This window comes from Silurus aristotelis (assembly GCF_946808225.1).
Source record: "Silurus aristotelis genome assembly, chromosome: 3".
Taxonomy (NCBI): domain Eukaryota; kingdom Metazoa; phylum Chordata; class Actinopteri; order Siluriformes; family Siluridae; genus Silurus; species Silurus aristotelis.
In genome coordinates, this window is record NC_139576.1 from 10,022,598 (window position 1) to 10,041,095 (window position 18,498).

The 18,498-nt window shown below is 38.2% G+C and overlaps 4 protein-coding genes across 5 annotated transcripts in view; 3 read left to right on the forward strand and 1 right to left on the reverse strand.

Annotated features, from left to right (window-relative positions):
• rnaseh2b (ribonuclease H2, subunit B) overlaps positions 1-2,603 on the forward strand; it is a 10,774-nt gene extending 8,171 nt beyond the window's left edge. Inside the window, exons 10-11 of one of the 2 annotated variants that reach the window (XM_083537158.1) lie at positions 497-574; positions 764-943. In XM_083537158.1, coding sequence (XP_083393284.1) covers positions 497-574; positions 764-874 — 189 coding nt within the window. In that variant the 3' untranslated portion in view covers positions 875-943. Of the gene's footprint in view, positions 1-496; positions 575-763; positions 944-2,464 lie in introns of those variants that run through there. The other variant, XM_083537159.1, reaches the window with a different exon arrangement.
• c9h13orf42 (chromosome 9 C13orf42 homolog) lies at positions 1,680-5,728 on the reverse strand. The gene is made up of 3 exons (XM_083537184.1): positions 4,999-5,728; positions 3,372-3,516; positions 1,680-2,692 (listed from the first exon to the last, which is right to left on the reverse strand). The coding sequence occupies exons 1-3, from the start codon at positions 5,374-5,376 to the stop codon at positions 2,442-2,444; spliced, it is 774 nt and encodes a 257-aa protein (XP_083393310.1). The 5' UTR covers positions 5,377-5,728; the 3' UTR covers positions 1,680-2,441.
• A 1,952-nt stretch (positions 5,729-7,680) lies between these two features.
• Positions 7,681-9,246, forward strand: LOC310723816 (TLR adapter interacting with SLC15A4 on the lysosome). Its single transcript, XM_083537221.1, has 2 exons — positions 7,681-7,759; positions 7,961-9,246. Exon 2 carries the CDS (start codon positions 7,974-7,976, stop codon positions 8,769-8,771), a length of 798 nt encoding a protein of 265 aa, XP_083393347.1. The 5' UTR covers positions 7,681-7,759; positions 7,961-7,973; the 3' UTR covers positions 8,772-9,246.
• Positions 9,247-12,241: 2,995 nt separating this feature from the next.
• Positions 12,242-17,706, forward strand: piga (phosphatidylinositol glycan anchor biosynthesis, class A). The gene is made up of 7 exons (XM_083537059.1): positions 12,242-12,397; positions 13,301-13,657; positions 14,660-15,092; positions 15,176-15,308; positions 16,590-16,722; positions 16,845-17,051; positions 17,158-17,706. Exons 2-7 carry the CDS (start codon positions 13,334-13,336, stop codon positions 17,449-17,451), a joined length of 1,524 nt encoding a protein of 507 aa, XP_083393185.1. The 5' UTR covers positions 12,242-12,397; positions 13,301-13,333; the 3' UTR covers positions 17,452-17,706.
• The last annotated feature ends 792 nt before the right edge of the window (positions 17,707-18,498 follow it).

An 18,498-nucleotide genomic window follows, 5' to 3' on the forward strand; every position in this document is an offset into this window, starting at 1 on the left:
GGGGTCATTTCATGCTGGAAGTTTTCAATCCAAGGGAAATTGTAATGCAAATAGAAATACACACGTTCCAACATTTCAACAAAGGTTCGAGGAGGAACTACACATGGGTGTGATGGTCAGGTGTCTGCGAAAGCTTGACTATATAGCGAAGTTGTGGATTATTGTGTGATTTGGCATTTTAATATTATTCCAACCATGCTCATTTGAATACATGAGATAAATGTCATTCGCTCTGGAGAAGAGCATTAGACAAATGGCGTAAATATAAATGAAAACACAATCTCGTTGTAATACGAGTCCACATGAGTAGGAAGGAGTTGTGTATTGAGAAGGATCTTTTTAGTGGTATCACATGGAGGAAGATTATTTGCCTGGATCATAAATAAAGATGCAGTTAGCACTAAATTTCAGCTCTTCTGCCTCGTGGCATGAGCAGCAGATGAGACGTGGTGATTGTGATGTGGTGATTGTGTGGTTGCGGTCTTCTACTGAACAGAAAAGGAAACTGTCAGATAAACCAGTGGAAGCAGGAGAGGACTACACTAAATTCAACAGTGCTGACTTCACCCGAAAGGTGAGAAAGAACATGGACTCAAGCATAAGCTTTTTTTTTTTCTTTTTCTATTCGTATGCCTGCCTGTAGCAACCGTTGGTCTTCCTGTCCTTGTGGCCGAAGTCTTTTTGTTCCACCTTTACTGTTTAAATACTGTGTGTGAGAGAGTAAGCATAAGGACTAAATTAAATGTTAATGGTTTCCCGATAGCTCCCTAAGAAGATGACAGCTGCTCAGAAGACACTTGCAAAAGTGGACAAAACTGGCATGAAGAGCATGTCTTCATTCTTTAGCCCTAAAGTCAAGCAGGAGAACAAGTGAGAGTGTTTGAGTCTGTATGTGCTAGCATATGTGTTTATTTTTGTTAATAAAGTAAAAAAAATGTAAAAAGTACTTATGTCACTCATTTATTTATTAAATCCATATCAATATGTACAGTATTTAAATTATCCACTACCTCATAGCAAGAGGTTTGTTTTCATAGTTTTGTTTTTCAAAACTATTCTTGTATTCCTATTGATTGTATTAGTTCAAGACATTGCTAGACTCATGGTTAGATACAAATACAAACATCACAAGAAAAGGTGTGAGGGGGGAGTAACTACATATTTATTCTGAGTGTGGTATTTTGTGTGAATTATATATATATATATATATATATATATATATATATATATATATATATATATATATATATATATATATATATATATATATATATATATATATAAAAAAATCCTTTGCCTTTAAGTGCTTATGGACAGCCAGAAAAGACACCAATAAAATCAATTAAAAAAAAAAAGAACACTGTGGCTTTAACACTATGGTTCTACTTACTGAATTATTAATATTGTTTTGGTTATAAACATCCTGTCACGTGTATCTTATTATTATGCAGGTGGCTTGGTTTTGCCAGTAAAAAAAAAATATTTTTGTTTTGTTTCCTCTTTTCTGAGAAAAAGGAAGTGCATGTTCCTCATGGTGACTTTTATTGAAAACCAAAAAATGTTGTTTACTTCTTACATGGAAACCAATTATATAATTAATATTTATTGTTTTTATTCATTTATTATTTATAATATTTATAATTTATTATATTAGATATATTTTTTATTTTTGGGGGGGGTTTGCCACAGTCACCACCGGCTCGCTCATTAGGGACAAACACACTTCCTATTGATTCTTTATCACCACGTTATCTGTGTAAAGCTGCTTTGAGACAATGTCCATTGTTAAAAGCGCTACACAAATAAAAATAAATTCTATTAAAATGGCCTGAAGGACTGTGTTATGTCCAGCACACCACAGTGTCTGAGTGGCACAGTGATTAAATCTGATCTCCTGTAGACAAATCTCTAATTGAGGTTTGTTGAGCAGGAGAGAGTCTTCTTACTCGGGCTGAGCGACTCTTTAGACTCTTTTCTTTTTCCATGTCTAGTCACTTGGACATGCCCTGCTGCTGTTGAAAACTACTGAAACAGAGACTCTGATCTGCTGTGGATTATTGATGAGGCTGGTCAATAAGAGAGCTTCATTACCCCGATATTACATCACCATGCTCACATCCATGTTTCACAACACACTCTGAACAGCTCTGGGCAACATTGGAGGGCCTCAAACTGGATGTATATATGCCACAGATTTCACTTTCTGGTGAGGGTCATGTAATTGTGCAGTAATTCATACACTGACCAACCCGGTATTGGCTTAAGACGATTCACCTGACAAGCTGTTCCAGAATTTGTTTACCTGTCTTGCATTCCACGATGGGATTATTTAGACTTTTCTAAAGCAGAACCGAAGTCTGTGAATGGCTTATCCATTACAAATTCATGCCATTATGAATCAGATGGGTTTCCTAGCCATCATCTGAGGTGAATGCCATGTGCTAATCTTTCTTTTTATGCTTAGGTTTGAAACGCAGGGTCTGCAAGGCACTCTCCACTACTTTAGGGAGGTGGATGGGGTTTCTCTGAAGTGTTCTGATACTGCTCGTGGTCCCACCTGCTGCCTTCCTCCAAGCACTTTCATCTGACCCCAGCTCTGGCCGCCTCAGCCGAGACGTGTCTGTGGATATCCGTCGAGGGTCTCGCAGCACCCAGTTAGAATGGAGGTTATGTTGACTTGTACTGGTTGCCACTGCAGAAAGGCACAACATAGATATGATGCATGAAAATGAAAATTACCTGGACAAAATGAGTTTCATTGACAAAACTGTATCTAATATTTTAAATAGTAGCATGGAAGTCCCAAAAGGCCATGCATTACAATCTTTTTTTTCTTTCTTATTTTCTCACGGTCAACATAAAAGTTGTTAACTCGTTATCAGACTTCTCGTGATCTCCACGGAAAAGCTGTTTTCACGTTATTAGGACTTCATTGCCTGATGACCTTGACATAAACAGTGTCTCACATTGTAAACATTATTTTCTTCTGTGTATTCTGCATAAGAGCATAGTTCTAGAGGTAGCATTATGGATAATACCCATAACCATTTGTGGCAGCGGGCTCGTCCATGAGAAAATTAAATCGTCATAACGAGAAAACAACTTTTATGTCGAGATCATGAGAAAATGAAGTCTTGATCACAATGAAACAACTCGATATGTGCAGATTACAATGAAAAATAGAAAGGGAAAAAAAAAAAATGCATGGCCTCTTAGGACTTCTGTATCATATAGTTGAAATGGGATGAAAATTTCACTGGGAAATCTAAGTTATGGGAAAATGTTCTTATAATGTAGCAAAAGTTAAATAAGAAATGCTCATAAAAGAAAAAATTAATGGTCAATGTTGGTCGATGGTCTTTTTAACATACCAATGAAATCTACATCCACGTGACCGTCATCTACGTGGGGTTTTCTGGTGTGCTCTGAGTCACAGCTGGCGATAACAGCATCGAAATACTGCAGCGTGTCCTCTTCACTGGGTATTGGTGGTGCAGATGGATAAGGACGTACATGCTTTAAAAAATTTGGAAAGAATTCATAATACATGAATCATGGGCTCACATGTGCATTTCAGTATTTTAAATGATCAATTAGCGAATCATCAAGTCCTTTCATCATTGCCTCATATAGAGTGGGGAAATGTTATGGGCCTCCATGACTGTAGTGGAGAATTACTGATGTAAAAACTATAGCAAGCATAATGTTCATATGCATCACAAAGAAATGTATCTAACATGGATTATGTGTAATTAAAAACAGTAGCTACAGTGTTAAACTTGCCCAATTTAGTGAAAATGGTATCACCGATGGTCAAGGCTCTTAATTGCTGATCAGGTTGGGGGTTCAAGCTCGGACACCACCAGGTTACCACTGTTGGGTACTTGCACAAGGTCCTCAACCCTCTCCGATCCATGGGTTCTGTGTCATGGTTGACCCTGATGCTTTGATGCCATTTATGTATGTGAGATATGTGAAGATTAATCGTGTGGTTTGTGTTTAAATATCATTAAGGGACTTTAAGAACAGACATCTCTTTGGTTCTATGTTATCAAACTCTGGTCCTGGTGATGTGTACCACTTGTCCTGCACTGTTTAGTATTTTCCCTGCTTTAACACATCCACTTTAACATTCCACTTTAAGTTGTTTAGCTGATTAGTTCGATCGGACGAGTTGGGAACAGAAGGTGCGTCTCCCTAGTTCAGTAGTCGGGGTACTCATAGAGAGTCAAGCATTTTGAAGGACTGTCTCAAACTCTCATACTTTCAAAACTCTGATTACTTACATTAACAATTATTAAAATTTATTTGAAGCTTGTTTGAATCTAACAACTTTTAGTTCCAGTCACTATCCATGGCAGAAATGCATGTGATTAAGACATTCGTCATTTAAAACTGATTTTTTTTTAAAGGTATTGACCAATGAGGAAATCAGTGTATCAGTGGATGACCCAGGGTCTTTATAGTGTCTGAACTCATGCAGATGTCATACTGACTCACAGCTAATAGAGCTAGGATTCATCCAAGACTAATGAAGCTAATAGACATGCATCCAAGAAAACACCAGAAGGGTTAAGAACCTGTGTCTCTTAAATTATAGCTTTAAACATACAACATTATTCCACAGGGATGGAAAAGAAGATTGTTCTTGCAGTGGTGGGCTCCTTGAAACACTGGGTATTCAACTTTACGCCACTAGGGAACTAAATTTAGTGTAGTTGAATGAATACAATCCTATATGTTTGGCTATAGGATTATGTGGACAGTGTTATACTGTTTATTTGCTGGGAGCAATTTGTTCCTGAATTTGTATCAACACTTTGGGTGACAAATATTTACTGTATAGTCCTTTTTCTTATTAACAAGGTTTGGATTAAAGTTAGTACATTATAATATTATAACAGGCTTTTGACTGCTTTTGTTGTAAGAAAATAAACATGACGGTGCGATGAGATGCTTCTCAGAGCCCCTCAAGCAGTCTGTGATAGATTTTCTCACCTGTGGAGGTTGTGGTGCAGGCTTCTTCTTACTGAAGCTGTGCTCTCGCCGCTCGTCGTGCTTCAGATCGCTGAAGCTCTTGGTGTATCGCCGCCTGAGCGCCACCAGCTCCTGCAGATACTCCAGACACTCCTGGTTTTGAGAGTAAAGCCACACACGTTCTTCTCGGCTGTAGCAGTAATAGAACGCTGTGCTGGACTGAATGCTCGCCGTGCTCGCACTTCTCTTCAGAGTGGACTCCCTCTGTGCCGTGCCCCGGTCCACGACTGTGAGCATTGAGGCGCTGCGGACGAGTTTCACCGTGCATGCGCTGTGGTAGTCGCCCCGTGCCCCTGGGCCGCGGCTCGGCCTAAACACCGCGTTGATTTTCTTGAACATGATGACAAAGCCACTGAGCAGCTCATCAAATTATAGCCTAATATAATCCTTCAGATGTTCCGATCCTCGTCCATCCCATCTCTGGATTATGTTCATAGCCCATGTGGGGAGGACTCGCAATTATAATTTAAATAGAATGAGTAAGAGATGGGTATATAATAGTCCTCGTCATACCTGTCCTTGAAAGGTGTTTAAAAAGGCTCCCATTTTGCCCCACGCTGTTGATGTGTAACGCAGCCGTGGCAACCGGCCCCGTAACTCGAAACCAAACTTTAATAATGAATCAGCGACACGCGTATTAGGCTACACAAAGATAATCAGGTGCTTTATATGTCAACAGATGTTCATTACCTTAGTGGTGACTAAGTCATTAAGAGTGTCGATGTTCACCCAAATGGACGGGGTCTAGACTATATAAAGTCTTGCATATAAAACACAGGTGTAAACAGGTGTTTATTCAGCTTTGGGTTGAGTTTGATGAAAAAAGGTCAGGAATGTTTTTATCTTACTTTCCATTTATTATATGATATGGGTACATCACATGTAAACCATTGTAAAATTCCATCCTGTGGAAATGTAAATAAAAAATCATGCTATTTTTATCCATTTGCCATCCACTTGCTGCTTAGATCACTTGCATATATATAGTTATCCAATCAATAAGCATGTGGCAGTAGCATGATGAAACAAATAAAAACAAATAAAGGTTATGAGCTTTACATAATGTTCACATCAAACATCAGAATGGGGAATATTGTGATCTCTGTGGATTTGATGGAGGTATGGATTTTGGTGACAATATTTTATGAACAAACCTCTAAACAAACTGAAACTGAAACATCTTGTTGATGAATGAGATCAGAGGGAAATTACCAGACTAATCTGAGCTAAATAAGAAGTCTATAGTAACTCAAATGAACACTCTAGGTCTATGATGAGAAGAAAAGAAAAAACTTGAGGTGGATCGGCTACCATCAGAAGACAACATAAGGTGCCATTCAGCCAAGAACAAGAATCCATGGTGATCATGGGCAAAGAATCTGTTTTAATTGTTCAATTGTCATTTTAGAAATAAATAGCTATACCCTAACCACTTGCATGCTTGTTACAAGCAAGTGACACTACAGCACATTTTCAGGTGTAAGACTGGGGAATATTTTTTGACTGAAATACTCAGAAACCTTTTTTTTCCTAGGAAACTGAAATTAACCTCTTCCTCTTCTCATACAGACAGCTGTGATAAATGATGCCAGAGATGGAAAGACTAATAAAATATTCTACTCAAGTAAGTAAAAGTACTGTTACTTCAATGAGATTGTACTTAAGTACAAGTGGATTTACGGGTGTAAAAATGTACTCAAGTAAAAAAAAGTAACTAATTGAACTTTACTCAGAGTAAAATTTACTGGGTTACTTTGTGTTCAGATGGAGTTGTGTGTAAGGTGGGGTGGGGGATTCTAGCATAGTTCAAAAAGGAAACACAGGGATAAAATTCTCAAACTAAACACTACAGTCATTGACTTGAGTCTAATGTGAGTTGTGCACTTTCGTAGCAAAAAAAGTCTGTTATAATGCAGATTCAGAATTCAGACTTTCGATTTGAGGGCATTTTGTTTTCAGATGAGTCTGCATCACTGGTGTATGCCTGGTCCATCTCCATCCTCTTTCTTGTGAGTTTAGCACGTTTGTTCTCCGCCCATCAATCAATCAATCAATCAATCAATCAATCAATCAATCAATCAATCAATCAATCAATCAAACAATCAGTGCAGTAGTTTCCAGAGCGCATTATTCCCGTTGCGTTGTTTCTATTTATTTATTTATTTATTTTACTCAGTAACGGATATGATTTAAAATGTACAGTACTTTAAACAAACCATACTAAGGTACAAGTAAAATTACAGATTTTTAACACTACTATAAAAAGTAGAACTTCACAAAACATAAACTACTCAGTAAGTGTAATTCGTTACTTTCCACCTCTGAAGTTGCAAATACGTGTGTTGGGCCTTTGATCAACTACAAGAGGTGCAAATTTATAACCAGCGGAGTCCTCATTAGAATATCTCGATCCTGATTTTATTAAAATTTATTTAAACGTGAAAGTCTCTGTTATACCTAAAGACTTGGTGATACCTGCATGCAGCATACATGTTGAGGTAACAAAAACCATGCATTCTGATACAGATGTATAAACTATTATAAGTCTGACATGATTGCATGTTAACCGACATCTGGAATCACACACAAGTCTTTCACTTCCTCATTTACTGTATAAAACCTGTAATGAGTGGTACAGGTTTCACTCGCATTGTCATTGAATCAAGGGAGACACACATACTGCAATCAAACAGCCCATTACCCAAAGTAGATCATCGCAACAGTAAGTAAGCTTTAAGCCAATCTGATATTACAGCAATAATTAATGTTTAAATGTTTTTTTATTAATACATATCATTTATAAAAATGTTATTAATATTAATTTACATTATTACTAAATACAAAATGTAACAAAGATAAACTAATAATGATAATCAACTAATGTTGTTTTTTTTATATTATTTGTGTGTGTATGTATGTAAAGCTTTTGAATAGGTATGCTGTGTGAAACCAAGTTGTGGCATATGACTTTTTCCACTGAATCTGAGTGTGTGGATCCTCCCACTTGCCACTCAGTCAGTGTTCCTAAAACTCCTTTACTGATCAACAATCTGTCAGCACAGATCGAAGTTCCAGTCCAGTGTTCTCCCAGCAACTCTTATCGAGAGATCCGGTCCCAGAATTTAAACTCTCAGCCTTCTGCAACCCCCCTGGATTGCCGAAATCAGTCTCCAGAAGTGGGCATCCCTGGCCGTGCACCATCTTCAGGAGCAGAGGCCTTTCTAGTGCCCCCCAGTTGCCACAGCATCTGCCAGAACTACAATGATCTGTACATTGCTGGAGGCCAGGTGCTGCCTCTCGGGCATGGTGTAGGTAATCCGGAAAACAGCTCCTCGCAGGACCTACATTCTAGGCCTTTCCTGCTTTCCAGAGATGTTCCTCCACCCTCACTGCCTCCCCCTCTGCTCCCTGAATACAGGATTTCTAGACGATGGAGAGAGGGGAGTGTGCGTGAACGTTTCTCTCTGCTGCAGGACGGACGTCCTCTTTCTAACGCAGAGCTGAATGGCTATCTAGAGCAGAAGGTACTGGAGCTGTACACCGAGCTTCTTACTGAGGGTCCGATCATGGCATCTGAGCTAGAACAGATCACGCTACAGCTGAGCCGAGAGCACAAACTGGAGACCGGACAGGTCAAAGACATGCTTCTCAGCTGCCTGATTAAAGCCACCAGCAGCCAGCAGTCCAGTGAGTTCAGTACACCAATACTGCAAATCTCCACCCAGACAAAATAAAAAAGGATGGAGAGAACATGGAAAAGCAGAAAAGGAAGTGAGCAAAAGAAAATGGTGGAAAGTTATTGAGCTTATTGATATAGTCGAAAGAAATTTACTGTGTACTTTTAGTTTGTGAACAGAAAAAACAGAAAATGTGATATAGAGCTGGAAAAACTGAAAAAAGATGCACACTCAGAAAGGGCTCAAAATATTACAAAATATGACAGATTTGCTTGGTAAATCAGAATGTAAATATAAAAATCCAGTGTTGTGTCAAACCAGGAAGGAATCCATAAAAGCCTGACCAGCAAAAACTAATTACTGAAGATGAAAATTTACACTTTATAGATTTCTTTTATTATTGATGTCACTCCTAGCTCCAAACTAGCCTAGCAGCATCATATCTGTATGTGATTTTTTTGTTATGCAAGAAACAGTTCTAACTTTGTTTTCACTCAATGCCTGGTTTTGATTAAAATGTTCTTCTCACTCATCTAGCCTGCCTTCAATGATCAGTCTGTGATCTATTATTTATTTATTTAGAAAAAAATGCATGACTAAAATGCAATGCAGGTTTACAGATATTAATCATTTTTAATGTATATTATTTAGCTTGTTTGTGATTATTTTAAAGAGTATAAAGTTATATTCTGGGATGAAACAGAACTAAGAAGCCAAAGTCTCTCTGCAGAAAGAAAATGGGAGACAATTAGAGCACTGTATTTTGCTCACATTGTGTTCCTCCAATAGATTTCATATAGTAGAGTAGAGTAGAGTAAAACAGAGTAGAGTGGAGTAAAGTAGAATAAAGTAAAGTTGAATAGAGTAAAGTAGAGTAAAGCAGAGTAAAGTAGAATTAAGTAGAGTTCAAAAGAGTAGAGTAAAAAAGTAGAGTAGAGTAAAATAGAGTAGAGTAAAGTAGAGAAGTAGACTAGATTATAGTAGATTAAAACAGAGTACAGTACAGTAGAGTACAGCATAATATAGTACAGTAGAGTAAAGTAAAAAAAATTAAATAGTGTAAAATATAATACAGTAGAGTACAGTAGAGTAGAGTACAGTAGAGTACAGTAGAGTAGAGTAGAGGGTACTTTATTAATCCCCTGGGAAATATTTGTTGCCAAACATAAATAACTGTATATAACTGTAGAGTAAAGTAGAATAGTAGAATAGTGTAAAGTACAGTATAATACATTAAAGTAGAGCAGAGTAGAGAAGAGTAAAGTAGAGTAGAGTAAAATAAGGTAGATTTTAACAGAGTAGAGTTAAATAAAGTAGAGAACAGTAGAATAAAGTACAGTACAGTAGAGTAAAGCAGAGTAGAATAAAGTAGAGTAAAGTTAAGTAGAAAACAGTAGAAAAGAGTAAGTAGAGTAATTAAAGCAGAGTAAAGGAGAATAGTAGAATATAGAAAAGTAGAATAGTGTAGAGTAGAGTAGAGTAGAATAGAGTAGAGTAGAGTAGTGTACCGTAGAGTATAATGCAGTAAAGTAGAGTGAAGTATAATAGTAGAATAGTGTTAAGTAAAGTAGAGTAGAGTAAAGTAAAGTAGAATAGAAGAATAGTGTAAAATAGAGTAGAGTGAAGTAGAATAGAGTAAAGTAGAATAGTAGAATAATGTAAAGTGGAATAGTAGAATAGTAGAATAGTGTAAAGTTGAGTATAATACAGTAAAATAGAGTACAATAGAGTAGAGTAGAATAGTAGAATAGTGTGGAGTAGAGTAGAGTAGAGTAGAGTAGAGTAGAGTAGAGTAGAGTAGAGTAGAATAGTAGAATAGTGTAGAGTAGAGTAGGGTAAAGTAGAGTAGAGTAGAATAGAGTAGAGTAGAGTAGAGTAGAGTAGAGTAGAGTAGAGTAGAGTAGAGTAGAAATAGTAAAATAGAATAGTAGAATAGTGTAAAGTAGTGTAGAGTAGAGTAAAGTAGAATAGTAAAATTTTGTAAAGTAGAGTAAAGTAGAATAGTGTAAAGTAGAGTAGAATAGTGTAAAGTAGAGTGGAGTAGAATAGTGTAAAGTATAGTAGAATAGTGTAAAGTAGAGTAGAGTAGAGTAAAATAGTGTAAAGTATAGTAGAATAGTGTAAAGTAGAGTAGAATAGTGTAAAGTATAGTAGAATAGTGTAACGTATAGTAGAGTAGAGTAGAATAGTGTAAAGTAAAGTAGAATAGTGTAAAGTAGAGTAGAGTAGAATAGTGTAAAGTAGAGTAGAGTAGAATAGTGTAAAGTATAGTAGAATAGTGTAAAGTAGAGTAGAGTAGAGTAAAATAGTGTAAAGTAGAGTAGAATAGTGTAAAGTAGAGTAGAATAGTGTAAAGTATAGTAGAATAGTGTAACGTATAGTAGAGTAGAGTAGAATAGTGTAAAGTAGAGTAGAGTAAAGTAGAGTAATGTAGAGTAGAATAGAGTAAAGTAGAGTAAAGTAGAGTAAAGTAGAGTAGAATAGAGTAGAATAGAGTAAAGTAGAATTGTAGAATAGTGTAAAGTAGAGTAGAATAGTGTAAAGTAGAGTAGAGTAGAATAAAGTAAAGTAGAGTAGAATAGAATAGTGTAAAGTAGAGTAGAGTAGAGTAGAGTAGAGTAGAGTAGAGGGTACTTTATTAATCTCCAGGGAAATATTTGTTGCCAAACATAAAAGCAACACTGAGCCTAAGCCTAACAATTCACTTAAACATGCTCATAAAAATAACAACATACCAGAACTAAAAACAAAAAAAATAACAAATATAAGAATAAAAAATACACATGTAAATATACATATAACACTTTTTACAATTATTTACAGTCTAAAGTTTCTGTGCAGATTAACTGCATGAAAGTACATTACGTGTTGTCGGGTTTTAAACCGTATGTTAGATGTGTAATAAGAAGGCATGGTATTGTGTGCATAAAAACTATTAATGATTATTAATGATTCATGTCTCGATGCATAACAACTGATACGATACATTAAAGAACATATGAAGCGGCTACTGATATGATGTAATACAATGCAGTGCGATTGATTTGATTCAACACAATGCGATTTAATGCAGTAGGATGCAGTTTAATATGGTACAGATAGTTCGCTTTTATTTCTTTGGTTCAGACAGAACGCAAATCTTAAATATTCTTAAATGCCTTCTGACTTCTAACGCATGCCCCTTTCACAAACAGGTGTTTCTAGTGGAAATAATATAATTAAATCAAACCAGATGTTATTTTCCTCTTCTGTCTCCAGGAAGATGCAGCTCTACCTCTGCCATGTTAATCTATATTCTATGTGACTCTCAGGACACGCTTCTGTCGCCATAGTGTTGTGATACCTAATGTTCATGTAGCAAGAGTGGTGCTGAGAGAACGCGCTTGAGAAACAGTTTTCATCTTCTAATAATTATATATAAATAAATATTTTTTTACCCATGCAAATATGTTAAAAACGACGCATCTCGATACAAATGCCAACTTGCATCCAATGCACTCTTTTTTAAATCGATGCCTCGCATTTCTGTAATTCCTGAGGAGCCCAATAGAGGGTAGTATGACACACTGAACTGAATTGTACTTCAGATAAGTTCGTGGTGAAGAAGAAATAAAGCCCTGATAGAGGAAATGGCTGCAGATTTCAATAATTTGTTGTGAAAGACGTATTTGAAGCGGAGTCAGGTGTCGTATGGAGTTTTATAATATCATAAAACATTTCAAATATTTGCTCAGATGTTTTGAATCACTTAAAGTCACATCTGTAGATCAGCTGTCAGTGGTTAGATTGTAGAAGTATCTGTCCTGACATTCAATATAATAATACTTAGATATTTTTGTGTTTTAGAGGTATCTTCTTTTCTTCTTTTTCTTTCTGCTTCTCCCGTTAGGGGTCGCTACAGCGGATCAGCTGTCTCCATACCCCCCTGTCCTCTACATCTGCCTCTTTCAAACTAACTACCTGCATGTCTTCCTTTACCACATCCATAAACCTCCTCCTTCCTCTTTTCCTCCTTCCTGGTGGCTCCATCCTCAGCATTCTCCTTCTGATATACCCCATGTCCCTCCTCTGCTCATGGTCAAACCATCTCAATCTCGCCTCCCTCACCTCGTCTCCAAAACGTCCTACATGTGCTGTCCCTCTAATAAACTCATTTCTAATTCTGTCCATCATCATCACTCCTAACAAAAACCTCAGCATCTTCAGCTCTGCTACCTCCAGCTCCACCTCCTCTCTTCTACTCAATGCCACTGTCTCTAAACCGTACAACATCTCAGGTCTCACCACAGTCCTATAAACTTTCCCTTTCACTCTCACAGATACTCTTCTATCACAAATCACTCCTTTAAGCTCCTGCCTGTTTTGTGTTTTAGGGATATATGTGTTAAAAAATAAAAAATAAAAACATTTATAATATATGTACTGGATCTTTGTGTGGACTTTAAAGTGTCAGTGAAGTCAAAATTGGCATAATTTTAATTTGATTGCTTCTTCACAGCACAGATTAGTTTCTTTAACCTTCATTAGAGTAAAACAAGACTCAATTTCATTCAATTTAAAACCTATTCTTTGGATTTGCATTACAGCTCCTCCTACACTTTCCATGACCAGGCTTCAAAATGGGACAAAAAAGGAGAGGTAATATCAGGTCTCCTGTGTCCACTCCGTCTGACACACACTCCTTCTCAGAGATCCCTCCTGACAAAAACTCCTCCAGCACTTCCAGCTGTCATGGATATCTGCAAAGCAGAAAGCACAGCATCTGCATGGTGTCTGACTTCTTTTACCCCAACATGGGTGGTGTGGAGAGCCACATCTACCAGCTCTCGCAGTGCCTCATAGAGAGGGGCCATAAAGTGGTGATAGTGACCCATGCGTATGGTGAACGCCGTGGAGTGCGTTATCTTACCAACGGTCTGAAGGTGTATTACCTTCCACTTCAGGTGTGTGAGTGAAAATATTTGATTGAAATATAAAGAAATCACTTTGGGTTTATTGCTGCAGTATGTCCTGTTTATTATGGGGTATTGATTTTATCACCTTAACCGTATACCGTAATTTCCGGACTATTAAGAGCACCCAAATATATGTTAAGAATATGTTTTCAAATATAAGCCACACCCACTGAATTTGACAAAGATTTTTATTTTGAAAATAAATAAGCCGCAGGTGCCTACATGAAACTAATGAACTTTACACAGGCTTTAACGAAAGACAGTGTCTGTTACATGGTTTGTATCTAAACAGTAGCCTACCAAGAAATCATTGTTCACTGTCTTCCTCCTTCCTTTTACAACAATTTCTATCGGGAGTTTTTCTTTTGGCATCGTCATGTGTGTTTTTTCATGCCCGGTTGTTTTCAGCTTGACGAATGATTCACATTTCCTGTTGACAGTCCGAGTGAGAAGCAGGTCAAGCGTCAGAGGAACCTCATCCATATTTATGATGTGGTGTAGCCCGATTCAGTGGGAGCGCATCTGATTTAATATAAAGAGTTTCATTGGTTCACCTGAACCCGTTCGGAATTTTCATTGGTCTAATGTTATGGGGCTCAGTTTTTTGTCTTGAAGTTTGTGAAACCGGGAAAAACCCAGGAAAAATCCATAAATTAGCCGCTTCGTTGTTTAAGCCACGGGGTTCAAAGCGTGGGGAAAAAGTAGCGGCTTATAATCCGGAAAATACGGTATTTGAATAGCAATCCTAGAAATCGGATAAGCAAAGTTTGAGATCCCCCTAGCTAGAGAACGTGCTGAGAATAAACTATCTGAAAGCATCTGAACACAAGTACTGGTCTTACACGTGTCTAAAAAGCAGTGAGTTTTGAATAAGTGTTGTGTGTGTCAATGTTATGCCAAGGACCTAAGTAAAACATGCCTTATAGTTCTTTATCTGAGGAGCAAAACATCTTTCTTGAAAAGCTGATCATTCTTTTTTTTTTCCTCTAGGTGATGTATAACCAATCCACAGCCACCACCTGCTTCCACAGCCTGCCTCTGCTCAGGTGTGTGTTCGTGCGTGAGCGCATCACTGTGGTGCATGCCCACAGCTCCTTCTCCTCTATGGCCCATGACGCTCTGTTCCATGCCAAGACCATGGGCCTCAACACCATGTTCACCGACCACTCGCTTTTCGGATTTGCTGACCTCAGCTCTGTTCTGACCAATAAACTGCTTACTGTGTCTCTGTGTGACACCAACCACATCGTATGCGTGTCCTACACCAGCAAGGAGAACACCGTGCTGAGAGCTGCCCTCGACCCCTACATCGTCTCCGTCATCCCAAATGCGGTCGACCCTACCGATTTCACACCTGACCCCGGTCGCCGTGACGATAACAAGATAACCATTGTTGTAGTAAGCCGGTTGGTCTACAGGAAAGGTAGGCGGAGCTTGATGAAATAGTGGACTTTTATAATGTGTGCAATAAGTGTTTGAATGATTGGGCCATCACTATGTTTTTAGGAATCGATCTGCTAGGTGGAATAATTCCAGAGCTGTGTGCCAAACATCCAGATCTCTGTTTTCTGATTGGTGGAGAAGGTCCTAAGCGCCTGGTTCTGGAAGAGGTTAGAGAGAAATATCAGCTTCATGAACGGTAAGAAAGTCTTACCTTATGTTCCCTCGCTTTATTTACTATTCTGTTGTTCAGGTTTCAGGTCACTTCATATTTCCTTCAGAAGTTCATCTAGATCAACAAGCATATGTGGAGTTAGCAAGAAAGGGAGGAGTTTGAAGTGGTTCAGGGCAGTGGGGACTAGGGACTGGATTTGAAGTGGTTCAGGGCAGTGGGGACTGGATTTGAAGTGGTTCAGGGCAGTGGGGACTGGATTTGAAGTGGTTCAGGGCAGTGGGGACTGGATTTGAAGTGGTTCAGGGCAGTGGGGACTGGGAATTGGATTTGAAGTGGTTCAGGGCAGTGGGGACTGGGGAATGTATTTGAAGTGGTTCAGGGCAGTGGGGACTGGATTTGAAGTGGTTCAGGGCAGTGGGGACTGGATTTGAAGTGGTTCAGGGCAGTTGATTCGAAATTTGTATTAGGACAAAAAATGCAGTGCAAATTATCATGCATGTTATTTCATGTTACTAATATAATATTGTGAAGTTTATCGTCCTGTGTTGAATCACTGGCTGTCATATAGAGGTACTATATGGAAAAAAGTATTGGGATGTCATCTGTGGTTCTTTCCCAAACTGTTTTCACAAAGTTGGAAGCACACAATTGTGTGGGATGTTTTTGCATGTGATTGGAGTAAATTTTCCATTCAATCGAACTAAGAGATCCAAACCTGTTCCAGCATGACAATACCTCTGTGCACAAAACCAGCTCTATGAAGATATGGTATACGTGGGTTGGAGTGGAAGATCTCGAGTGGCCTGCTATAGAGCCCTGACCTCAACCTTTCCGAACACCTTTGGGATGAATTGGAAGACTGGATAGACTTCACTAACACTCTTGTGGCTGAATGAGCACAAATCTAGAAATCCCAATCACGCTCAGTAATCTAGTGAAACAGTTTCCACAGTAAATTGGGACTACATGTGGAATGAGATGTTCAAAAAGCACATAGTCCACAAACTTTTCTCCGTATAGTGTATATGGGTATAAACCTATATATAGGTCTGTATACCCATATACCCAAGTATTGTGTAGCTGGTTATGTAGCTTTGACTTAAAAAAAATTCTGTATTGAGAAAGGAAAAGTAAAATAATCAAGAGTTGATAGTTTTATGGAATGCATGTCTGGTTCTTTCATGGTTCAGCTTTTAGCACTATGAAAATGGAGGCAACTTCGCCCCACACATAATACATATTAGATTCATTAGAGTAGAATATTAGACACTATGTGTGTGTGCATAATGTGTTTTATGTCCCAAGGGTACGTCTTCTAGGCGCTCTAGATCACAAGGATGTACGGGACGTGCTGGTACAAGGTCATATTTTCTTGAACACATCACTAACTGAAGCCTTCTGCATGGCCATAGTTGAGGGAGCCAGCTGTGGCCTACAGGTCAGTGGGTTTGTTTTTTGTTTTGTTTCAAATTATTTACTTGTTTGCTGCATAGGCTTTAAACCTGGACTTTGATTCAGGGATGTAAAATGCTTGCAAACATTGTTTGTGTGGGTGTTTAGGTGGTGAGCACTCGTGTTGGAGGTATACCAGAGGTTCTCCCTGATGAGTTGGTGACCCTGTGTGAGCCGACAGTCAGCTCCCTTTGTGATGGCTTAGAAAAGGTCATCACCAGACAACGTGAAGGCAAAGTGCCCCCTCCTGCAGCCATCCACCGTCAGGTCCAACATCTGTACACCTGGAGAAATGTGGCCGAGCGCACAGAAAAGGTGCGTGTACACCCGAGTCGCATTTTGTAATGGTTGTGGGAATATCTTGACAATTTCTGAGAGTGCATTACGAGGCATATTATATAAATGGTATGTGTGTCTGTAGGTATACGACCAGGCATGCAGGCAGCCAGTCCTGCCCTTACCGGCTCGCCTGCGGAGACTACGCTCTCACTGCGGCGCTGTCGCTGGCTCGATATTCTCCTTTGTCGCCGTCATTAACTTCCTCCTCCTTCTATGCCTGCAGTGGCTCCATCCCAGTCACCTCATTGATGTTGCCATGGACGCGACTGGGCCAGATAGTCATTGGGGGCAGGGTTTTGGGAAAGAAAAGAGCAAATACACGGATGCAGTACGGCATGATGTCGCAGATAGAAGACGTTTCAAATGTAAAAAATAGGTCCATCTTTTGAAATTTGGGGCCACGATTTGAACCACCAGAGATTTTAATCAATTGCACTGACTCTACCTGTTTACACTCCACTGAAGAGTGACTGACGCAGCTGTACTGAACTATTTTCTTCCACAAAGAAATCTGCCGTGGTTATCGTCTTAGTCAAAAGGATTCGCACCGTTCTTTTTGATTTTGCAAAACATTGTAACATGCTGTTGTCATTTTGTTGTTGAAAAAATAACGTACTCTGATTAACCAAAATCTTGTGTTCCACTTTATCTTCTTTTTTTTTTCTTTCATATTATGCAAAAAATTTATTTCTATGTCATAGTCTCCCCTCACCCACCAGATTTTGTTCAGTTCTTCAATATTGAAACATTTAGTTTTTGCTTTATTATTAGTGTCATTCATTCATTCAACTTTAATAAGTGCTTTATTCTGAGCACGGTCAAGTTCGAATAACATGGAGCAATCTATGATAGATGGATAGATTGATGGATGGATGATTAGTTACTTAGTTAGTTAGTTACTTGGTTGGTTAGTTGGTTAGTTAATTAATTAGTTAATTAGGTTTCTGTCTACTCCCAATGCTTCACAGCTGACTTTCTCAACTTACCCTGTAAACCAGCTATTGGCATGTTTACCAAATTGCCCGTGTTTTTTGCACACAAAAGTGCAAAAAAACTAAGCTAATTATCTTGGTAGGTATTTGTTATACAACTGTTGACAGCTGTTCAGTTTATGAGAGCTATTATTAATTAATATAATAACCATCATTTTGAATAGTGTATATGACATAGTTTGGATATAACATATTATGTGTGTTTTGACACACATTTTACTTTTTTCTTTTCTTTTTTTTTTTTACCTTTACTGTGATATAGCATTCAGCTACAATTGACCTAAAACAAAAAAGAAATGTTTTAGCCTTTTATAACTGTGTGACTATGCTTACTATTAACTAGTCACATTTAATCTCCTTTTTTAAAAGTAATCCCATAAAAAATCATTCTATTCCACCAGTGACCATCAACAAAACATCTGTTCAATAGG

Coding starts and splice junctions, on each gene's coding strand:
- c9h13orf42 (XM_083537184.1), bottom strand. CDS start 5,376: ATGTTCAAGAAAATCAACGCGGTGTTTAGGCCGAGCCGCGGCCCAGGG. Junction 3,517..4,998: donor CTGCACCACAACCTCCACAG/GTGAGAAAATCT, acceptor AATTTTTTAAAG/CATGTACGTCCTTATCCATC. Junction 2,693..3,371: donor CGTGGATGTAGATTTCATTG/GTATGTTAAAAA, acceptor GCCTTTCTGCAG/TGGCAACCAGTACAAGTCAA.
- LOC310723816 (XM_083537221.1), top strand. CDS start 7,974: ATGCTGTGTGAAACCAAGTTGTGGCATATGACTTTTTCCACTGAATCT.
- piga (XM_083537059.1), top strand. CDS start 13,334: ATGGGACAAAAAAGGAGAGGTAATATCAGGTCTCCTGTGTCCACTCCG. Junction 16,723..16,844: donor GAGCCAGCTGTGGCCTACAG/GTCAGTGGGTTT, acceptor GTGGGTGTTTAG/GTGGTGAGCACTCGTGTTGG. Junction 17,052..17,157: donor TGGCCGAGCGCACAGAAAAG/GTGCGTGTACAC, acceptor GTGTGTCTGTAG/GTATACGACCAGGCATGCAG.